We start from the raw sequence: 20093 nt of genomic DNA, 5'->3' as shown, positions 1-20093 counted from the left end.
GTGGTCAGCTACCCCAATACTGTCCTATACACAAAGAATCTCACCACAGCCACAGAGCAGCAGCAGGCGAGAGAAGCCAGGCTTAGTGCCCCCTGGTGTGTGGGGGTCAGGTGAAGCACTCTGACACATTCTGTCTGACCTAAAGTAGTTGAGGAGGCTAAGGGTGGGGTGGCTCTCTGGGTGTAAGCATTGTCACAAAAGCTGTGTCTGGTCTTCAAATCCTGTGGCAGTTGTCCCCAGCACGGCGACTGTCGTGATTGTGGTATGTGTCAGCTTCCTGGTTTTCATGATCATCTTGGGGGTGTTTCGGATCCGGGCTGCACATCAGCGAACGATGCGGGACCAGGACACGGGGAAGGAGAACGAGATGGACTGGGATGACTCTGCCCTGACCATCACTGTCAACCCCATGGAGGTAGGTGCAAAGGGACCCCAGACAGCAGAGCGCCACGGAGACCTGGGTCGTGTTGGGTCTGTGAGATTAGGGAGGTCATCTTCAGATGAGGAAGCTCAGGCTCAGGTTGCCGTGACCAGCACACGCAGGCAACTGATGCTCTCTTTACCCCCAGATGTCTCTGGTATGACAGGGCTGAGCTGCAGCCCTCTGTGCATGGCCTCCATATTTCTAATCGTCACTTTTGGTGAGGTGATTCCCAGTGCCACTCGCTCTGGCTTTTCTGTCACCATGGGGTTGTGTTTTCCTTTGTGGCTTCTAGAAGGTGGACACCAGGCGATGGGGCCACAAGGTAGACTTACACCAGTGTCTCTTTTTTTGCCAGACATATGAGGACCAGCACAGCAGTGAGGAGGAGGAAGAGGAAGAAGAGGAAGAGGAGAGTGAAGACGGGGAGGAGGAGGAGGAGGACATCACCAGTGCCGAGTCAGAGAGCAGTGAGGAGGAGGAAGGCGGCCCCGGGGACGGCCAGAATGCCACCAGACAGCTGGAATGGGATGACTCCACACTCAGCTACTAGACACGCACTCAGCGCCCGCACTCAGACTCTCTCCCTGGCCATCTTCCAGCCCCACGGGCCCTCGATGTACAAAATCATTTGACCAGCAGGTCTGCAGATCCCTCCCCCCCACTGCTGAAAGTCCTCCCGTGCTTGGTGTGTGGGACCACCGACTCCGCCCTCCCTGCCCACCACGCTTGCGGTTTTGCTAGAAGCTGGCACTTCCTCCCCGGGCAGGGACCCCACAGCACCTCAGACCCCGAGTGTGTCTGGCGTCCCCTGTCAGCCAGGGAGAAGACACCAGCACCTGGGACCTCCAGAGGAGCCGCAGCGAGCGGACTTGTCTACAGAGGGTAAAAAATTATTCCCACGCAGTCAGTAACCATTTGTCTTCTTTATTTTTAAAAGTTTTTTTTTTTCCAAACTAGTGCATGTATAAAGTGGGAGAGCAGGGGGGTTAATATGTAGATGACCAACTGACTTTTTAATATTTTGTAAATAAATTGGGATTCTTTGTGTCCTCTGTGCTAGTGTAGTCCAGGACAGGAATGTAAAAGTCAGAATAGGGGCCAGGAGGAACTCTTCCTCCCTCTTCCCTCCTGAGAAACCAGGCTGGAAAGGTCCAAGTCACTGTGGCTCTTGCTGTGGTTTCTGTACAGCAGGTGGACAGGGCTGCAGGCTTTGAGTGCTGCCTGGGGGGTGGGGTGGGGCAGACCCATGCACCTCTACCACATTAGAGGCTGGGGAACAGCCAGGGTGTTGCCAAAGCCCCTGGCCTTTCTCATACACGCCGGTGACAGGCAGCCCAGTGTTTTCTGCTTATTGTGTCTCCCTGTCGGTGAAAGCGTGTAGCCGGGAACTGACATCAAAGGCGCAGGCGGCCAGGCGCCTCAATTGGAAGACAACGGTTCTGAGCAAGACTGCACTACAGCACCCAAAAGGAGAGCCTGAGGCCCAAAGACAAACTGCTAGAATGTTCCAAAACAATCTGTCTTTTCTCCTCCCTAGAGGCCCCCATGGGATGCCCCCTTCTGTCTGGTTTGGGGTAAGATCTAAGACACAGCAGATGAGAGCCGATTGGCTTGGCGGGGAGGAGACAGCAGCTGAAACCCACACAGCACAGCTTGTCTGTCATTCAGTCACAGTTGGGACTGCCCCAGCGGGGCTCCAGTCCTCGCTGCTAGTTTTAAGGACGCCGACTCTGTGCTGTCTGTGGCTGCCTCCCATGTCCTGTCCCCTGTAGCTGCTTTATTAGATGGAACAGGCTAATGAAGAGAGGGACACTGTCGTGTGTCAGTAGCCGCAGGGTCCCCTTTAAGATGTGTATATTGACACTAGGTCAGGAAGTGTATGCATTATAATAAAGTTCTGGTTCTAACTCCAGTCTGAGTGGGGTCCATTCTGTCATGGTTTTGGGGGGGTGTTGAGGAATTTTTGTTTTTGTTTTTTCGAGACAGGGTTTTTCTGCGTAGCCCTGGCTGTCCTGGAACTCACTCTGTAGACCAGGCTGGCCTCAAACTCAGAAATCCGCCTGCCTCTGCCTCCCAAGTGCTGGGATTAAAGGCGTGCGCCACCACTGCCCGGCTGAGGAATTTATTTTTAAGACAAGGTCTGCTACATAACCCTCATAGGCTGGCCTGGAATGTCTTATGCAGACCAGGCTGTGCTCAAACTTAAAGCAAACCTCCTGCCTCTACCTGCTCAGTACTGGGATTACAGATGTCCACCATGTCTGGGCCAGGATTTATTTTGTTTTTTTTATGGTACTGGGGAATGTGCTCGAGGCCTTGCACTTTCCAGACAAGGGCTCTACCAGTGCACGGTATCCCCAAACCCCTTGTTATTTGAGCCAAGAATGTAAGAACATAAAAAGGTTTTTTATTTCTTTTCACCTGTCTTTTACCTGTCACATCAAGGTTGCACATACCGGTCTCAACCCACATCAGTGAAAGGAAGTCTACCTTCCCCCTACAGAAACATGAAAACTTAAAAAACAAAATAGAAAATACTCTTCCAGCCAGGTACACAGACCATACACCCAACCCAGAAAGGCTGAGGCCTGTACAGAATCTGCAGCCACACCAAGGAGCACCTAGACTCTTCAATAAATAACATGGCATACATACACACACACACAGACACGTTTCCTATTTCAGAGTTGTTGGGGCAGACCGAGGGTTCAGCAGGGGCTGTGGAGGCACCAACCACTGCTGGCCCCTCAGCTCATCATCATGGAGGAGCTGCCACCTGAGCTCCTTGAGCTATGATCCAGGCTACTGGCAAGGCAGCCGTGATGGTTCTGCAAATCTCAAGAATGGTACCAGGAGATCCAGGTCCTGAGGCGGCAGCTGATACATCAAGATGTGCTCAAGATGGCACCTGCAACGTGTGCACCACTGAGCTGGGCTCTCTAAAAGCTGGGTGGCTGGTTCCACTGCCCAAAGTAGGTTTGGATATCTGGGAGACTGCGTTTCTAGAGTTGCTCTGATCACCCAGACTACACTGAATTTAGGCCCCATCCTTGCTCACACGTCAGAACCTAGCTCCCCATCTGCCTTTTGAGACAGCAGCTCTGGGAGAGATCAGTCCTGTCTTTCCATAGTGTGCGGCTCACATGACTTGGGAGGACTCCGTTCTGGCTTGCCCTTTGTCTCAATTCATGACCACATCAGGCGCCAGTCTCAGTGTTTTGAGGCCTGGAACACACTATCTGTAGTGGAGGCTGGGTCCTTTACCCCAGCTGTAGGGTTTTGTACATAGTTTGCATATCATGTCCTTACCCGCAAATAAAAGGTGAGGGTGTACCCATACCCAAGAGGTTGCTTCAGCAGTGCAGAAAAAGTGTGCCTGAGTCTAGAAGGAAGCTCCTGGCTTCCTCAGGAGCTGCCGGAGACTTGGTCGGTGGAGGTCGCCAAGGGTGGGCCACACAAAGGTGGCGGAGGTGAGCTGAAGATTGAGGTGTCCTGTCTGTGTGGGAGGCACCGCAGGTGACTGCCAGGCTTGTTCCAGGCAGCCTGCTGGGAGCCTGGGAAGAAGGCCCCAAGAACTATCTTTGCTGGGCCAAGACCCACAGGTTGGAAGACTAGGGGTACAATCCTCAAGGTGCTGATTACAGTGCCGACCGGGGGTCATGAGGACATCACCCCTCCCCTGCACAAAAATGCACTTTGTTTATGGCTATTCTGTTCCTTAAACATTTTGAGTCATAAATAAATAACCAGTGTAAACAAGAAGCAGTTGTGTGGCTCTTCCCCATGAGGGACAGTTCAGGCTTTGGGGCCCCTTTGATGACCACTGGACATGCCTGGTCTCCAGGACTGACAGTTTACCTCTAGGGCTGAGAGCCGGGAGGGAACCGCCATGTGACGACCAGGGGATGCCTCTTACTGTCTGTTATCCTTGGACACATTGTGCGCCAGCCAGTTGACTTTGGTTTTCCAGCTCTCCCGTAGAGCTTCATTGAACTTCACCCGGAAGTGCTTTAACGCCTCTTCCTCTGTCTTCCCTAGTGCCAGAGAGTCCTGGACAAACAGCACACAAGGTGACATTGAGGGACTCTGCTCTCTGTTATGTGATCTATTCTGAAGTCTAATGGGATGTTAAATTCTCTTTATTCAGACCCCAGACCCAGATGGTCCACCCATTGACTCAAATGTCAGACGCCTTGGAGAATCAGGTGGCCTTCGGGATGCCCTGGCTAGGCCAGCGGCCCGTTACCACCTCCATCTGCTCTACTTATCACAGACTGAGGATGTGGGAAGAAAGCATTTACACAATGTGCAAGGAACCTTGGCCTGCACAGACTGTGCAGGAGCATGTGTTTGTGTGCACACATGCGAGCATGAAGACATGTCTATGACCGACACGTGGACTAAGAAAGGTTACCACGTATCTGCCACCCAGCACACGTTGGCCACTGCCCACTGCTATGACAAGGATGCCAAGAGGACGCCATAGTCATCAGTACTTTCTGGATGTCTACCAAATAGGGCCCTTCTAGGTCTAGACTGCCCAGGCAGGCTATGGGAAGTATACAGTTGTGGGGTAGGCCCTGACTCAGCCCTGGCTGGACCTACTGTGTTGGTTAGTTTTCTGCCAACTTGATACAAACTAGAGTCATCTGGGAAGAAGGAAATTTCCTCAACTGAGGAAACGCCTCCATCAGATTGCCTGTAGTTAAGCCCTTGGGCATTTTATTTTTTGGATCAATGACTAATATAGGAGTGTCCAGCCCACTGTGGGTGGTACCATCCCCTAGGCTGGTGATCCTGGATTGTAAAAGGCGGCAGCCTGAGCAAACCATGCTAAGCAAGCCACTGCTTCTGCTCCAGGGTCTGCCCTTCATGATGTGACTGCAACTGCAAGCTGAAATAAACCCTTTTCCGCTCATGTTGCTTTTGGTGACTTTTATCATAGCAGAAGGGAACCCACAGGGACACTTACCTTGAGATACTGGATGTCTTTGGAGCAGCTAAGCTCAGGCAGACCTGCCGCACGCATCAGGGCGAAGAGGTGCAGGAAAAGCAGCCCGTGGCGCCGCAGGATGGTGTAGGCTCGTTCACAGTAGCCACGGAACCTGCAGGTGGGGGAGGCGGGGCAGGTGAGGTCCTGGGTTCTCTCCACCACTGGAGCCCAAAGCCAGTGGGTCTGTGTGCACCTTCTCTTGAGCTGTTGTTGAAGGTTGTTGTTGAAGGTTACCTGCCGGAGGCTACTACCTCAGGCTGACCTCCCATTGCCTCCTACTTCTGGAGACACAAACCTCCTTCCCCATGGCCCAAGGAGGGAAGGAAATAGGTTTGGAGGTCACTCATCCCAATCCACCGGCATCCAGGGGTGTGGGCAGGAGCAGGGCTGACAGCTGTCAGATAAACAAGGGCAGAGCCCTCACCTTTCAAATTTCTCACTGTTGTTAGTCTTCCCCTGCTGGATCACATGGACAAAGTCATAGGTGAGGATGAAGGGGACACGCTCACGGTTGATTCCGAACTTGGTTTTGAAGTTCCCCAGAAAGTGGCCAAAGTCAATGTGGAAGAGCTGACGGGGAGGAAGTGGAACCCTTAGCCTAGCGTGAGCGGGGCTCCAACCCCAGGAGCCTCAGGGAGGAAGAAAGAGATAAAGCAGAAAGCAGGGAGCTTCACTTCTTGAGAGACCCAGGGAAAGAAGACACCAGCAAGGCTCACAGCGTTGAACGCCAAACACAGGGCAGAGGGACCAGCAGGCCCGATGGGAGGTTAGCCCCATAGGGAAGCCACCCAGCCACATGCCCCTACCTGCCCACTCTCTCTGATCATGATGTTGTCGCTGTGCCGGTCACCGATGCCCAGCACATATGTGGCCACACAGTAGCCAGCACAGGAGAGGGTAAATTCCTCGATGGCCCGATCCAGGGCCTCCCTGAGTGGGAACATTGAAGGTCATGATACACCAGACTGCAGCACTTTACCTGAGGTGGGTGGGTCTGCTTCTCCTCCTCTTGAGTCTAGCCTGTGAGCTTGCTTTACTCAACAGAATGTAAAGTACACTGTCCCAGAGCTTAGGCCTAGGACACCTCCCTGATCTGGAACCTGTCCCCACCACCTATGAGCACCATGGGGAGAGTCTGAAGGCCAACCTGCACAAGCAGAGGCCATGAGGAGAGGTATAGCTGACAGGCAGAACCAAGGCCCCAGGCATTCAGTGGACTCAAGTCTTAGACCCTCCAGGTTTGGGAAAAGTCCCAGATGACTTGAGCTGTCCTGAGCAAGGCATGTATAATACCCCGAGGTTCATGGCAGCTGACGACTAAGGTCGTAAGCTTTGAGTGGTGTCACACAGCCATTGACAACTGACACACAGGAGCAGCTTTGCTGGTTCAGATTCGGGCTGGCCCCACAGCTGAGCCAACTAGACAGAGAAGATCACAGCCCTTCCCTCTTATCTTGTCTCTGATGGGGCAACCCTTCCCGCATCACACCTCCCAGAAGGAGAAGGCTTGAAACCTACCCAGGGTTCTTGGACTTGAGCCAGTTGAGCAGAGCATCCTTGTTGAAGGCTGCTGTGGCTGCCATGTTGCTCTTGTTCAGCTGGATGTTGGCGATGGTGTCCGAGTGGAGGACGACCTCAATGAGGCCGGTGCGATCTCCAGTGGGGAGGCAGCCGTAGGGGGTCATCCTAGGTGAAGGAAAGGCTGGCAGAATGTCATGGTCAAAGGATTCCTGGGGATGCCACACTCAAGTTGCTGAGGAGGGAAGGGTGAAGGGCTGACACCCAAGAGGATGGATGAGGGTTTGAGGAAAGACGCTGCTGCTTCCTTTGGATAAGGGGCGGGGAAACGCAGAAGGGAACAAGCCAAATGCTTGGCTGCCCTCCCTGCCCTCTCCCATCTCTCCTCTCCTGAGCACAGCCCTTTTACAACCCACACAATAAGGATAGTTTCGATCCCCTTCAAAAAACACAGCACTAAGGGCTGGCCCGGAAGCAAAACGGTCATGAGATGGGCCCTAACCTCAGGTCCAGGCCCTCCTGCTTCCACAGGACGTCCATGAGCTGGATCATCTGCAGAGTCAGCATGTCCTGGCGGAGGTCTGCAGTGTGGGAAGGAGACCACAGTGTCTGCTAGGTTTCCTTTCCTTACTGTGTGTAGGCTCTCTCTCTCTCCCAGGACCACCCCTCAGGATAGTGCAGGGATGGTTAGGCACCGCCTGCTCACCGTCTCCGTTCTTAAAGATGATGCCCACGCTGCCGGCGCTGCCCGCCTCCTCGCTGCTGTACATGATCCACAGAGGCTTCATTTTGGAGTCCATGAAGGTGCACTGCTCCACACTGCCGGCCAGAGAGTGGGGTCCACAGGTGCTCCTCCGCAGGCCGAGAGGGTGGGAGGAGCCCTGGTAGGGCCAGGCATGGGGCTCACCAGACTTCCTCCAGCAGGGTGCTGGGGTCCAGTGGAGACTGCAGGTGGGACAGGGCCTCCATGTAGGTCTCCTGACGCATGCACATATGCATCATCTCCTTGGTTTGGGGCTTGGTGGTCTTCTGGGAGCTCACCTTCACAAAGTCATTCAGTGCCTTAAGCTTGCTCAGTGCTTCCCCCTGGTGGTGATGATAACAGGAAGGCCGTGGTGGGTGCCAGCCACAGGTGGGAGGATGGTCCAGGGACAGCATTCTAAAGCGTGTAAGCACAACCTGACCGGGCCTTACCTGTTTCATCAGCATCTTCATGTGGTGGGTGCTGCCTCTGCAGTAGGCTTCCATGATGAGGCCAAAGCGCAGAGCCACCGATGGGACATGCATCTCAGAGCTGGGGATAAAATGGTCCTGAGTCTTGCCAGTCAGGGCCTCACATCCCCTCCCCAGCCTAGGTGGGACCCGGAGCATCAGAACATCTGAGTCCGCTAGAAACAGGAGTTCAGCAAGATCTCAAGAAGCCTGAGATGTCCCTTCCCTGTGCCCCTCATAGGATTTCCAAGGAATAAGGCTGGGGTGCGTTCATCTACCGGAGGTGCCAAAACAGGAAGTGTCCGATCTTGCGGTTAGCCAGGGCTCGGCCCAGCAAGAATTTGGTCAATTCGCAGTCCAGGTAGGACTCATATTTGAGCACTTGTACTAGCTGCAGAAGGTACTGGGAAAGTTCATCATCCCTGGAGAGAAAGAAAGCCGATGGTCTACAGCTGATAGGTGGCAGAGTAGAAGACAGAGGCCAGGTTCATCCCAACCCAGCACCCACTTCCAGGTGCTTGGGGCAAAGCTGCCTTCCGGAAGAGCAGGGAGTCTGTGGGCCCCAGGGATAGCACCCAGCTGGGACTCACGTCAGCTTCCGTAGGGACTTGATGGCGAAGGAGCCCACGTAGCAATCGGGAAAGCTAAAGTCCAGAAGTTCCAGGGCGCTCAGCACAGGCAGCTCGGGCCAGGAGCACAGCAAATAGAGCATCTGGGACAGCTTGGTGGTCAGATGGGGGGTGGGCGGTAACTGTCCATCTGCCCCGGGGGCTCTTTCCCCGAACTCCCCCTCTCTACTCACCTGGGCCACATCCTCGTGCTTGTTCCACTTGGTGACCAGCAGGAGGCGGGCCAGCGCCTCTGGGAAATGCTCCTGGACCTCGTGGCGCATCTTCCACACCAGGTCCTTCTCATGCTCATACAATTCCCCAGATCCCCGACGCTCCAGGATCTCCCGTAGCTGCAGCTGCTGAGGGGCACAGACAGGGTGAGGCCTCCAGCTCCACGCCCCATTCCAGCTCCCCCCATTCCAAGACCTGAGCTCACCTCCTCCTCTGTGATGCGCCCACGCTCCCCATGACGCCCCAGCTCCAGGATCTGCAACAAGTGTCAGGCTCTCAGTATCCTGGGCTTGGGGTACCCCTGCAGGGCCCCAAAGCAGGAATCTACACCTCGGACCTAACATTTGTCATCCTGACAGAAACCCGTCTTGTGCATTGCGCAGCCTTTACCCGCATCCTAGCTTGGAGCTACGACATACCAGGAGCATCCTTCCCACGCCAAACATTACCAAATGACAGCACAAATGGTTCTTGATAGACCCTGAATTGGCATAATGGCATTACCCTAGCAACGGGCGAATCCCAGGGTGGCCAGGGTCTACCTCGCTGAAGAACTGCAAAACTGGACAAGGAAAAGTCTAGAACAATGGCTCTCAACCTGTGGGTCAGGAGCCCTCTGGGGGGTGTCCAACACACCTTTCACAGTGTCACCTAAAGACCATCTGGAAACACAGGTTATTTACATGACAGTTTGTAACAATAGCAAAATGGGGCTGGAGAGATGGCTCAGTGATTAGGGGCACTGACTGCTCTTCCAGAGTTCAATTCCCAGCAACCACACGGTGGCTCACAACCATCTGTAATGGGATCTGATGCCCTCTTCTGGTGTGTCTGAAGACAGCGGCAGTGTACTCACATACATAAAATAAATAAATAATTCTTTAAAAAAAAAAAATAGCAAAATGACAATTATGAATTAGCAATAAAGATAACTTTATGGTTGGGGGTCACCACAACATGAGGAACTGTATTAAAGAAAGGGCCACTGCGTTAGGACTGAGAGACAGTGGGCTAGAAGGGAAGAGTCTTCACTGACCTTCTCCAGAGCAGGGAAGTACACAGGGTGGGGGGCCACCTCAGGCAGGTAGATGACCAGGGCAGCAGCACTCTCTGTGTTGGGGTTACCGCGTACTGTACCCGCTGGGTTCAGTAGCTCTCCTTTCTCATCTAGACACAGGGACAGATGCAGCTGTGTGTGTAAAGTCACTTGTTTTGGGACTTCTACCCCCTGCTAGCTGCTCCCCTGGGGCTGGGCCCACCTGGGACAGAAGGCCACATGTAGAGACAGCGCTCCCCCGTCTTCAGCTGATCCTTGTAGTCGAATAGCATGAGGTTGGCCCAAGCGATGGGACAGTCCTGGGGAAGGACACCAGTGGGTTAAGTCAGGCACAAAAGCCACGTTTGCTGATCTCAGAGTACGAGAAGCCTAAGGCCAAATTGGGGAGGGGATCTGGGCTTCAAGGGAGGACTCCCACATAGACTCAAGAGAAGACCCTGTTCGAGAAGAGGGAGGACCAACTGCCTTGTCCTAGTGACAAAACCAGCAAAGCCTGCACCCCAGCTCCTGGCCAGTCCCCGTATCTGGCTCAATACCCAGTATGCATTAGCAGGGCAAGAGCCACTTTAAATACTGGACTTGGTGACTAGGGGCCCAGCCACTCAAGACAATAGCTGGCCCAGGCCATTTAGTCCCTCTGAGGACACTTATCTACCCAGGGAGCTGCCTGCAAAAGCCCATCAGACTACAGGTCCAGAGCAGATAGTCCCAAGCAGGCTGTTCACAGGCTATTCCTTGAATGTGTAAGGATCCATGATGGTGGAGAGGCATGGGGTTTAGCACTGCCCACCCCCCATCCCTCCCTGTCCTCAGCCTGCCTGCCTGTGGTTTGTGGCACTACAGGGAGGCCTAGGCTCCTCCCAGCCACCCCTACCCACCGCCTTCTTAGACTTCTTCTTTGTGGAGCGCGCCTTCTTAGCCTTCTCCATAACAGCATAGAGAGCAAAACAGAGCCGAGCCATGCGGGGGAGGTCACAGACGCTGATATCAAACTCTAGTCGCTGCTTCCACACGGGCTCTGAGCACACGTTCACCTCTGAACTCGACACAGTCTTACACAGCATCTCGTTGCCATGGAAGAGCCCGGCCTGCACAACCAGCTGGGGATAGGGTGGGGGCCAGGCACAGGTTAAGGGGAGCAGGGAGCTCTGGGCCCCACCCCTGCTCTCTCCTCACCTGGCTTCTCCCAACCATTTCTCCTCAAATGTCCTCATTCTTAAATGGGTCTGAATCTACTTCCTCATGGTGTGTGTGTGTGTGTGTGTGTGTGTGTGTGTGTGTACACACATTCCGCAGAAGGAAAGTCACTGGCAAAGTAGGACAAGAAGCCATGGGGCAGGATAGGCCACAGACTATGCACTGATAGCCCAAGGCAGTCCCTTCCCATCCAGGCCTCAGTTTCTTCAGCAGGAGATGGTAATTCCATGGCTCCCAGCTCAAACATCCTAAGGCTGCCTGCCCTTTTTGAACCTTATGGGCTCCCATCCAGAAGCCACACCAACTAAGCATCCCAGACCCAAGTACCCAGCCCTCCAAGTTTATAAAATTATGGAGCTGGGAAGGAAAACCAGACCATCTGTGAGCCTCCCATTCCACAGATGGAACAAACACCTCCACCTAGAAGGCAGATGTGAGGCTTGTGGAAGTGTTTTTAAAAAACCAAAAGGCACCAAGCCCCCACACTGTCTTCAGAACCCAGAGGGAGCTCAGACCCCAGGGGATACAGCAGCTACCCATCAGGCTTCAGGCATACCCAGTCCAGCTGCAGCTGGCTCTTCTTTGCGCCTCACACCTCCCCAGATGCCTCTTTCATCCCCAAAACCTCCACCAAAGTCAAATACACAGAAATCTACTCTGCCCGGTTTCCACGAATCAGCCTCTGCCTGGTTGGCCCACCCCACTCCCCTCTTCCTGTTTTGAAGCGGCTTACAACCACTCCAGGCAGGGACGCTGGGTAATGTGGTCAGGTGGCTTTCGTGTGACATCTTCCCACTCGGCTTCCGCTGCCACCCCTCCTTGGCCACAGCCACTTTGTTTGTATAGAAAACAGTGGCTCCCTCACCTGGCCTGGGAGCCCCTACCTTCATCCGCTCGTCTGCATTCACTTTTCGGCCCTCAATCAGCTCAATGCAGAATGGCTGTTCCAGGGACCACAGGGACACAGAGGAGGGCTAGGGAAGTAAGGAGGCAGAGTTAGCGGCAAAGAATAAGCCACCTGTCCCTAACACTGTCATTTTTATCAGAAAGCCTGTTATACAAATGCACCAGGGTCTCCAATGTCCCTAAGAGCCACAAGAAGACAATAAAGGCTGTCCAGTTGATCCCAACAGGACCCTGGTCACCCATCAAGGCCCCTGAACACATGGGCCTCCTGGTTTCCTCCGAGCAGACTGGGAATAAGAAACAGGGAATACACCGCCTCACCTTCTTGGCGGGGATCGGGGGAGGTTTGGCGCGTGGTTTCTGCACTTGGGGGGCAGGATTGCTCTGCTCATCCCTCATAGCGAGGATGGAGGAGGAGTGGACCATGGTCAGATGGGGGGTCAGTCCGCTGTGCAGGCAGCTGCAGATGTACTGGAAGAGAGGGCAGGGTGAGCTATTGATGGAGGGGGAGGGGCACTGATGGGGGGGGCGCCCGCTCATTCCCTAAGTCTGGTTGACTGGATGTTCCTGGGGCCACATGTGGTGGCAGGGACTGCTGCACAGAAGGCTCACCTGAAAGTGGCAGAGCGGGTAGCTGCCGTAGAGGTACTCGAGCCTCCCGTTCACCTGCAGGGCGTATTCCTCAGGCTGCTCCACCAGAGGCTGCCGGAACACTGTGGCCTTTTTTCGGAGGGCACAGGCCATCAGTGCCAGGGGCATGTCATTGGTGGATACCTGGAAGGTGAAGCTCTCCTGTAGGAAGAAGGGTGTCAGCCTGCTGCTCTGCATGCTGTCCCTGAGGCCTCTAGGGCACAGAGGTAAGGCTGCCCATGAGAGAGAGTCACATCTCCAAATCAGATCTAGATGATCACTGATCAAGACATGCAACCAACATCAAGGAGACGCAGGGAGGGAGGGAGGGAGGGAGGGAGGGACATTTTGCATTGTCAAATCTGCTAAATGAGTGGCAGTTCTCATTGAGTGTTTGCTACTCTTGCAGAGGACCTGGGTTTGGTTCCCAGCACCCACATGGTGGCTCACAGTCGTCTGTAACTCCAGTTCTACGGGATCGGACATCCTCTTCTAACTTCTGCAGACACTAGACACTTACATACACACAAGCATACACATTCATACACATAAAATAAAGTAAAATAAAATAAACCCAGATTTGCCTGATCAACATTAGCTAAGCCCGTTGGCACGCACAGGGACCTGGCAGACGGCCCTCTTACGCTATTTATTGGGAGAAGGAACTGGGGGCTCACCTCACTGCCCTCGAACTTCACGTTGACCAGCAGGGCTCGGTTGCTGACACGCAGTAAGCCAGCCCGCCAACCCCTGGCTGAGGGCTCCAGCTGCAGGGGGAAGCTATACTGCAGCCATTCCACCCAGCCCAGCTGCTGACGGCGAGCCGCGGCCTCTTCGCAAAACTGGCGCATCTTAGCGCGGAAGTCGTTTACTTCTGGGTCCCGCAGGGAATCAAACTCATGGAGACCTTTTCGGGGGGGTGAGAGGGAGGGATCGGGATAATGTCAAGACACGTGGGGCCAGCCGAGTCGCCTCCTATCTCCGGTAAAAATACCTTTGCCAATGAGGAGGCTGATCTGGGAGTTGATGAGCTTTTTCACGCGGTCCCCCTCTCGGGCCACCAGGCGCAGCACGGGCAGGAAGGGCTGGATGTCACACAGCCTCCGCTGCTCATCCTCCAGCTCCTGCTGCTCCGCTGTCTGGTTCACACAGGTGAACACATAAGCCTCGGGGTCACTCAGCATGTGGAAGAGTGGCTCATACTGTGCGCGGTGCCACAGCACCTGGGAGAGAGGGTCACAATCAGCCCCTACAGGACTCCCACAGGGGCAGAGGGAGACCCCAGAGAAGACAAAAGCTCTCACACCGGAAGACTAGCCAAGCCGATAAACTTCCTGTCTCTGCCCTCAGTTCATCATGTCGGGGGTTGCTGAGACTAGGGGCAGGGCAATGGGCCTTTTATTTCCTCTATGGGGTTCATGGATGACCTTTGACTACCGAGAAGGATGACCACGTGTGACCTTTGAACCCCCTCCCCCCCCACAGATGATCATCATCATTATGGGTATCACTATCATTACTCACTTTGTAGACCAGGCTGGACCCATCTTTGTTCTGCCCCCTGCTTCCTAGGTACTGGGACCACAGGCATGAACTACCAAACTGGAGTATATTTATATAAAGCTTATAGCCAATATCGAGTGTTACACTGTTCATTCAGAAAAAGAGAGATACAAAGGGGGCTGGAGGGATGGCTCTGGAGTTCAGCCCACTTGTTGCTCCTACAGAGCACGTGGCTTCAGTCCCTAGTATCCTCGTGGCAGCTCACAATGCCCTGAAACAGGAGGTTTTTGGTTTGTTTGTTTGTTTGTTTGTTTTTTTGTGAAATTCACACCCTCTCCTGGCCTCTGCAGGCATTAGCACACGTACACATATGCAGGTAAAATGTTCATACACATTTTCAAAAAAATCTTCTAAAAAGGAGATATAAAAGTCCATCATCAGAATTGTCCCGAGACTGAAAGTGCAAGTACAAAATGAGCTGGGAGCCCCAGCGAGAGGCCCAGCAGGTACAGCTGTTTGTAACCAAGCCGGACAATCTGAGTCCCATCCCTAGAATCTACGGGACAGAAGGAGATACCAGATTCCTCCAAGTTGTCCCCTGATCTCCAAACCATGCCATGGCATACACATGTCTATACACATACATGCAAGGGACACACACAGGTAAATAAACAACTGTAAAACTTTTTTTTTTTTTTTGGTTTTTCAAGACAGGGTTTCTCTGTGTAGCCCTGGCGTCCTGGAACTCACTCTGTAGACCAGGCTGGCCTCAAACTCAGAAATCCGCCTGCCTCTGCCTCCCAAGTGCTGGGATTAAAGGCGTGCGCCACCACTGCCCGGCAACTGTAAAACTTTTAATGAAAAACAAAACTGGGGGTGGGGGGTAACGGGGACTGGAGAGATGTCTCAACGGCTAAGAGCACTGACTGCTCTTCCAGAGGTCCTGAGTTCAATTCCCAGCAACCACGTGGTGGCTCCCAACCATCTGTAATGGGATCCGATGCCCTCTTTTGGTGTGTCTGAGGACAGCAACTGTGTACTCATATAAATAAAAATAAATAAATCTTTAAAAAACAAAACCAGAAACTAGTTAGTGGAGGTGTTGACTGTATTATTTCATCTGGCCCCCAAAAAATGTTTGTTTTAAATATTGTTTAAAATATTGTGAAGGGGACAGAATGCGTCTGCTGGTGAACGTGTGGAAGTCAGTGGACAACTGAGGAACTGGTTCTCTCCTTCTACCATCAATGTCCTGGGGATCAAACTCAGGTTGTCAGGCTTGGAAGCACCCTTGCCTGCTGAGGCATCTCACCAGCCTGCCTGCCTTCCTCTCCTTTTTTGAGACAGGAGCCCAGAATATCCTTGAACTCATTGTGTAGCTGAAGATGACCCAGAACTTCTGACCCTCCAGTCTCCCAGTGCCAGGATTACAGGAGTGTCTGGCCACACCCAGTTTAGGATATGTGCGGAATTGAACCCAGGACAGCATGCATGACAGACAAGCTCTCTACTGACTGAGTTATTTCCCCAATGTCCTTTTTCTTAGCTTCCTACATTTTAGGGAGTCTATATTGTTTTCATAGTGGGGAAAAATAGTATTAAAGGAAATCTGGGGGAGGGGAGGAGGAGCTCAGAGATGATTCTTGCTTCTACAGTTGGTTTTCCTGTTTCCGTTCATGGCTTTTTAAAATTCTGAGGTAAGGTCTCAGCTTTCACCTGCTCAAAACAATCCAGTAGATCCTACACTTAGTGGGTTGAACCAGCCCTGTCCAAGTCACAGACAGAAACCACCAAACGCCATCCAGATGTGTACGGTTGCCTTGACTCGTAAATCACCCTGAAAATGATTCAGTAAAACCCAAACCTCTTTCTTTTTTGTTTTTTTTTCTTCGAGACAGGGTTTCTCTGTGTAGCTCTGGCTGTCCTGGACTCACTCGGTAGACCAGGCTGGCCTCGAACTCAGAAATCCACCTGCCTCTGCCTCCCAAGTGCTGGGATTAAAGGGTGCGCCACCACTGCCCGGCCCCAAACCTCTTTCTAACAACAGTGTTTACTGCCAGAGTGACAAGGCCTTTGCTCTGTGGACAGAGAGGGATGACAACCCAGCCAGAGGCAGCAAACTGGCTGGCAATCTAGCAATCTAGTAAAGGGAAATGCATACTGTTAAAAGGGAAGCTGACTTTGGAATGATAAGTGGAGTTTAACCACGGGTTTTTAAAAAAATTCTTAGAAATTTTATCTAGTAAACTCCACATCTAAGGGCTGAGGGTAATGGCCCACTTAGCAGGATACTTGCTTTGTAAACATAAGGACAGTCAGTTCCTCAGAATTCACATTTTAAAGGCGGAGGGGGACAGGACAGATGACTCAGCAGCCAGGAGCACTGGCTGAGCTGGGTTCAATTCCCAGCAGAACACGGCAGCTCGAAACCATCTGTAAGCCCCGTTTCGGGGGATCCAAGGCCCTATTATGACCCTCTGATGGGCACCAGACACACATGTGGTGGACATTTATACGCATAAAATAAAAATAAGTAAATCACAGAGCAAAACAAGCAGCTGGGGATAGTAGCACTCTTGTCATCCCAGCATGGAAGAAATGGAAAAGGTATGAATAAATAAATAAAAAATAAATAAATAAACAAATAAATCAGAAAAGAAAAATAAGGTGTACTGCTCCTGAGAAATGGCGGCCAAGGCTGCCTCCTCTGGCCAGCTCACACATACAGTTTACACCCTGGAATTCTGTGTCTGGGAACAGTGTCTCCCTGAGCATCAGGATGTGAAAACTGGCCTTGCCTCTACCTGCTTGATGGTGCTGAGGTTGGCATTGCGGGACACGGGGAAGTTCAAGTAGACTCCTGTGGGCAGCAAGAAGTCAACAACCACGCTCTGGCTCTCCTCTTTGGTCCAGAACTCCATGGGGCAGTCCACCCCTGGGGGCATCCTGTTGTGTTATTTCTCTGAGGCCTGTTGTCCTGTGGGAAAGGCAAAGGCACAATGAACCAGGGCTTTGGAAAGTGGGCTGGCCAGATATGGACCACAGGAGGCTGTGCAAAGCTTGCCACTGTCCTGCCTAGGTGGCTATGACTCCCACCAATTTAAGCCACCTAGCAGGCTGAGGTGTTTCTTGTTACAGGTGGGCACACCACAGGCCAAAACACTGTGTGATGGACAACAGGCCATCACTGCGTGATGGGTGGGTTGGTGGGGTGGACATGAAGAATGGGCAGACGCTTGAAAACCGAAGATAAAACTCTACAGTTCTTAAGAACGTTCCAGCCAGAAACCAATTAGCTTAAACCCAGCTTTGACTAGCCTGGCACAGTGGCACATGCTTACAATTCCAATACTTGGGAGGTGAAGGGCTAATCTGAAGGAAAGCAAAGCCAGCCTCAGCTATATAGTAAGTTCAAAGCCAGCTTAGTGACTATGAGCTCTCTCTCTCTCTCTCTCTGTCTCTCTCTGCCTCTCTCTCTATCTGTCTCTGTCTCTGTCTCTGTCTCTGTCTCTCTCTCTCTCTCTCACACACACACACACACACACAGAGGCACACACAGGCACAGAAAGAGAGAATACATGATTTTATCTAAGGCGTTATGATATGGGTCATGCCAACCCTCAGCCACCCCCTGCCCCCTCCACAGTACCAGAGTAATAACAAAACATTACAGATAACAGGACACAGGGTGTGTGCTCCACCCACACTCCAAACTCCTCCCTGCCACCACCAGCTTCCCCCTTCCAGGTCACCGAAACCTGGAATCCAGCCGCTTATCAACTGTGTGTGTGTTTTCATGCTCTTGTTACTAGTGGGCATCCACGAGCAATTTTTAGTATTTTCTGTGTGCTTTTAAAACCTTCCTGCTTAGTGAGTCCTCAGAGCCGAGGGCCACCCAGCACGACAGGATGCCCACAGACCCAGGCTTGTACAGATCTTTTGCAAGTAGCCTACTGCTGCTGTGAGTCCTGGATGCAACAGCCACGTCATATCAAGAAAACATCATTTGCCTGCAGCCTTCCTCACAGCCTTGGGCTTCCGCATTCTCTCTGCCTCCACCCCCTACCACACAGACTAGGGTGGAGGCGGGGCGCTACAGAGTTCCAGTTTAGTGCCGAGCAGTAAGTAGAAGGGTTAACGTTCGTACAATCAAATCTGTTCACTTTATGCTTTATTATTTTTTTTTATTATTTTTCGGTTTTTGAAATAGAGTCTCTACTATGTAGGTCAGGTTGGCCTCAAACTCCATGAGGCCTCAAACTCCTAAATGCTGGGATTAAAGGGGCGCTCCACTGTGATCAGCCTATTTTTATTCTTTAAAGACAAAATTCTAGGCTGAGGGTGTATGGTTCAGTTGGTAGAGTACTTACCTACCTGCCGGCTCCCCCACAAAGCTCTGCGTTCAATTGCTAACACCACATAAACTGGGTATGGCTCTGCACATCTGCAATCCCAGCTCGTGCAGAGACAGGAGGATCAGTACCATCTTCTACTATATTGTAAGTTCAAGGACAGCCTCGACTACATGAAACCCAATCTCAAAGAAACAACAACAAAAAAATGACTTCTGAATTGGGGTGTGTAATTCAATGACAGTTCAGCATGCTTGAGGCTCTGAATTAGAGCCCAAAACATAAGAGAAAGTGTTCGTGCCTACCACAAGGTCACATCCTCATGGATTTAAATGACATGTTTCATTTATGAGAGATCTCCCAGTAGGTGGTGGTACCAATTGGGCTGGGCCTGACTCACTGGGCAGCAGCTAGCAGCTGTTCCATGCACCATGCTGCCTCCCGTGCCCCCCACACTCCAGCCCAGCCCCTGCTGCTGCTGGTAGCTGCTTCCTCTGAGTGTGAAACCAGTCCTACTTGGGGTTCCTCTTTCTGAGGCCAAAGTTTTCCTTTCTTATTTAAAATTCTGGTGGGGGAACAGTCAGGAATCTGGGGGATTATATCTACAATGCATTCTTTCCGTGCCTTTGGTCATGTGAATACAAACTTGGGCTTTTGAGGAACCCTACCCAAAGGTCTGTGTCTGAGGCAAGCAGATGTTTTGTTTTCTTGTCCCTCAGCCCTGTGGAAGGGAAGGTTACAGCTGCATTTACCCATCTGGTGGCAGAAAATTAAGTCTACAAACAACTTCATTTAACCATGGGGAAGACCCCATGGTGTGCATAGCCTGCCATCAAACCCAGAGAAAGGGGAACCACTTCTTTCTTCCCTGGAAAAAGTCTAGAACCTTCTGTTTCCAGTAGGATACAAAAGAGAGAGAAAAGCAGGTGCAGGGACTCAGGGTTACCCCAAATTGCACACTGATGCAGCCATGGAGGCGGCCTGTTGGGGTCTAACCAAGCAGAACATGCCTGTGCCCTGGGACCAAGCCAATCATAGTTTCTACCCAGCCAGACACCCAACAGACCTTGAGTACAGACACAATCAGGACAGTTTAAAGCATTGTACAGTCACCCACATGGACACTTCTCAGGTGGAAGCCAGCGGCGGGATGCAAGCGATCCTTCCCACTGACTGTTAGGTGGAGGTGAAGAGAAAGATTCTACAGATACGTGATGAGAACAACGAATCTCATGGACAGAAGGCTGAGCAACAGAAGCCGAGAATGAAAGCCAATACACACAAGTTCAAGGCCAGCCGGAGACACAAGAAGCATTGTCTCAAAAGAAAAGATACCCTCATGACGCAGGCAGGCTTGTCCTCCCCTGGAGTTCCTGCCTCCTCTCCACTTCCTCGGGCACGCACCATCCTTCCTAGTTTCTATAGCAATGCGGAGGGCACTGAAGGTTTCTCTCTGGTT

At 52.3% G+C, this 20093-nt stretch overlaps 2 protein-coding genes across 11 annotated transcripts in view; one reads left to right on the top strand and one right to left on the bottom strand.

Moving 5' to 3' along the window:
• Clstn1 (calsyntenin 1) overlaps positions 1–2336 on the top strand; it is a 65802-nt gene extending 63466 nt beyond the window's left edge. For all 4 annotated transcript variants that reach the window (XM_034503091.2, XM_034503092.2, XM_034503093.2 and 1 more), the window contains 2 exons: positions 231–415; positions 780–2336. In XM_034503091.2, coding sequence (XP_034358982.1) covers positions 231–415; positions 780–974 — 380 coding nt within the window. In that variant the 3' untranslated portion in view covers positions 975–2336. The remainder of the gene's footprint in view (positions 1–230; positions 416–779) is intronic.
• A 475-nt stretch (positions 2337–2811) lies between these two features.
• Pik3cd (phosphatidylinositol-4,5-bisphosphate 3-kinase catalytic subunit delta) overlaps positions 2812–20093 on the bottom strand; it is a 48044-nt gene continuing 30762 nt past the window's right edge. For 2 of the 7 annotated variants that reach the window (XM_076933718.1, XM_076933719.1), the window contains exons 3-24: positions 17087–17259; positions 13774–14002; positions 13457–13686; positions 12762–12941; positions 12471–12620; positions 12128–12217; positions 10925–11146; positions 10249–10345; positions 10026–10156; positions 9195–9245; positions 8950–9117; positions 8738–8868; positions 8426–8569; positions 8130–8229; positions 7843–8021; positions 7642–7754; positions 7438–7516; positions 6936–7103; positions 6224–6347; positions 5842–5987; positions 5397–5529; positions 2812–4474 (exon numbers count right to left, since the gene is read on the bottom strand). In XM_076933718.1, the coding sequence (XP_076789833.1) occupies positions 4337–4474; positions 5397–5529; positions 5842–5987; positions 6224–6347; positions 6936–7103; positions 7438–7516; positions 7642–7754; positions 7843–8021; positions 8130–8229; positions 8426–8569; positions 8738–8868; positions 8950–9117; positions 9195–9245; positions 10026–10156; positions 10249–10345; positions 10925–11146; positions 12128–12217; positions 12471–12620; positions 12762–12941; positions 13457–13686; positions 13774–14002; positions 17087–17227 (3144 nt within the window). In that variant the 5' untranslated portion in view covers positions 17228–17259 and the 3' untranslated portion in view covers positions 2812–4336. The remainder of the gene's footprint in view (positions 4475–5396; positions 5530–5841; positions 5988–6223; positions 6348–6935; positions 7104–7437; positions 7517–7641; positions 7755–7842; positions 8022–8129; positions 8230–8425; positions 8570–8737; positions 8869–8949; positions 9118–9194; positions 9246–10025; positions 10157–10248; positions 10346–10924; positions 11147–12127; positions 12218–12470; positions 12621–12761; positions 12942–13456; positions 13687–13773; positions 14003–17086; positions 17260–20093) is intronic. The other 5 variants (XM_076933721.1, XM_076933720.1, XM_076933722.1 and 2 more) reach the window with 5 other exon arrangements.

Source organism: Arvicanthis niloticus, chromosome 5, assembly GCF_011762505.2.
Source record: "Arvicanthis niloticus isolate mArvNil1 chromosome 5, mArvNil1.pat.X, whole genome shotgun sequence".
Taxonomy (NCBI): domain Eukaryota; kingdom Metazoa; phylum Chordata; class Mammalia; order Rodentia; family Muridae; genus Arvicanthis; species Arvicanthis niloticus.
Note: the sequence above shows the minus strand (reverse complement) of the source record. Positions and strands in the feature narration are given on the sequence as shown.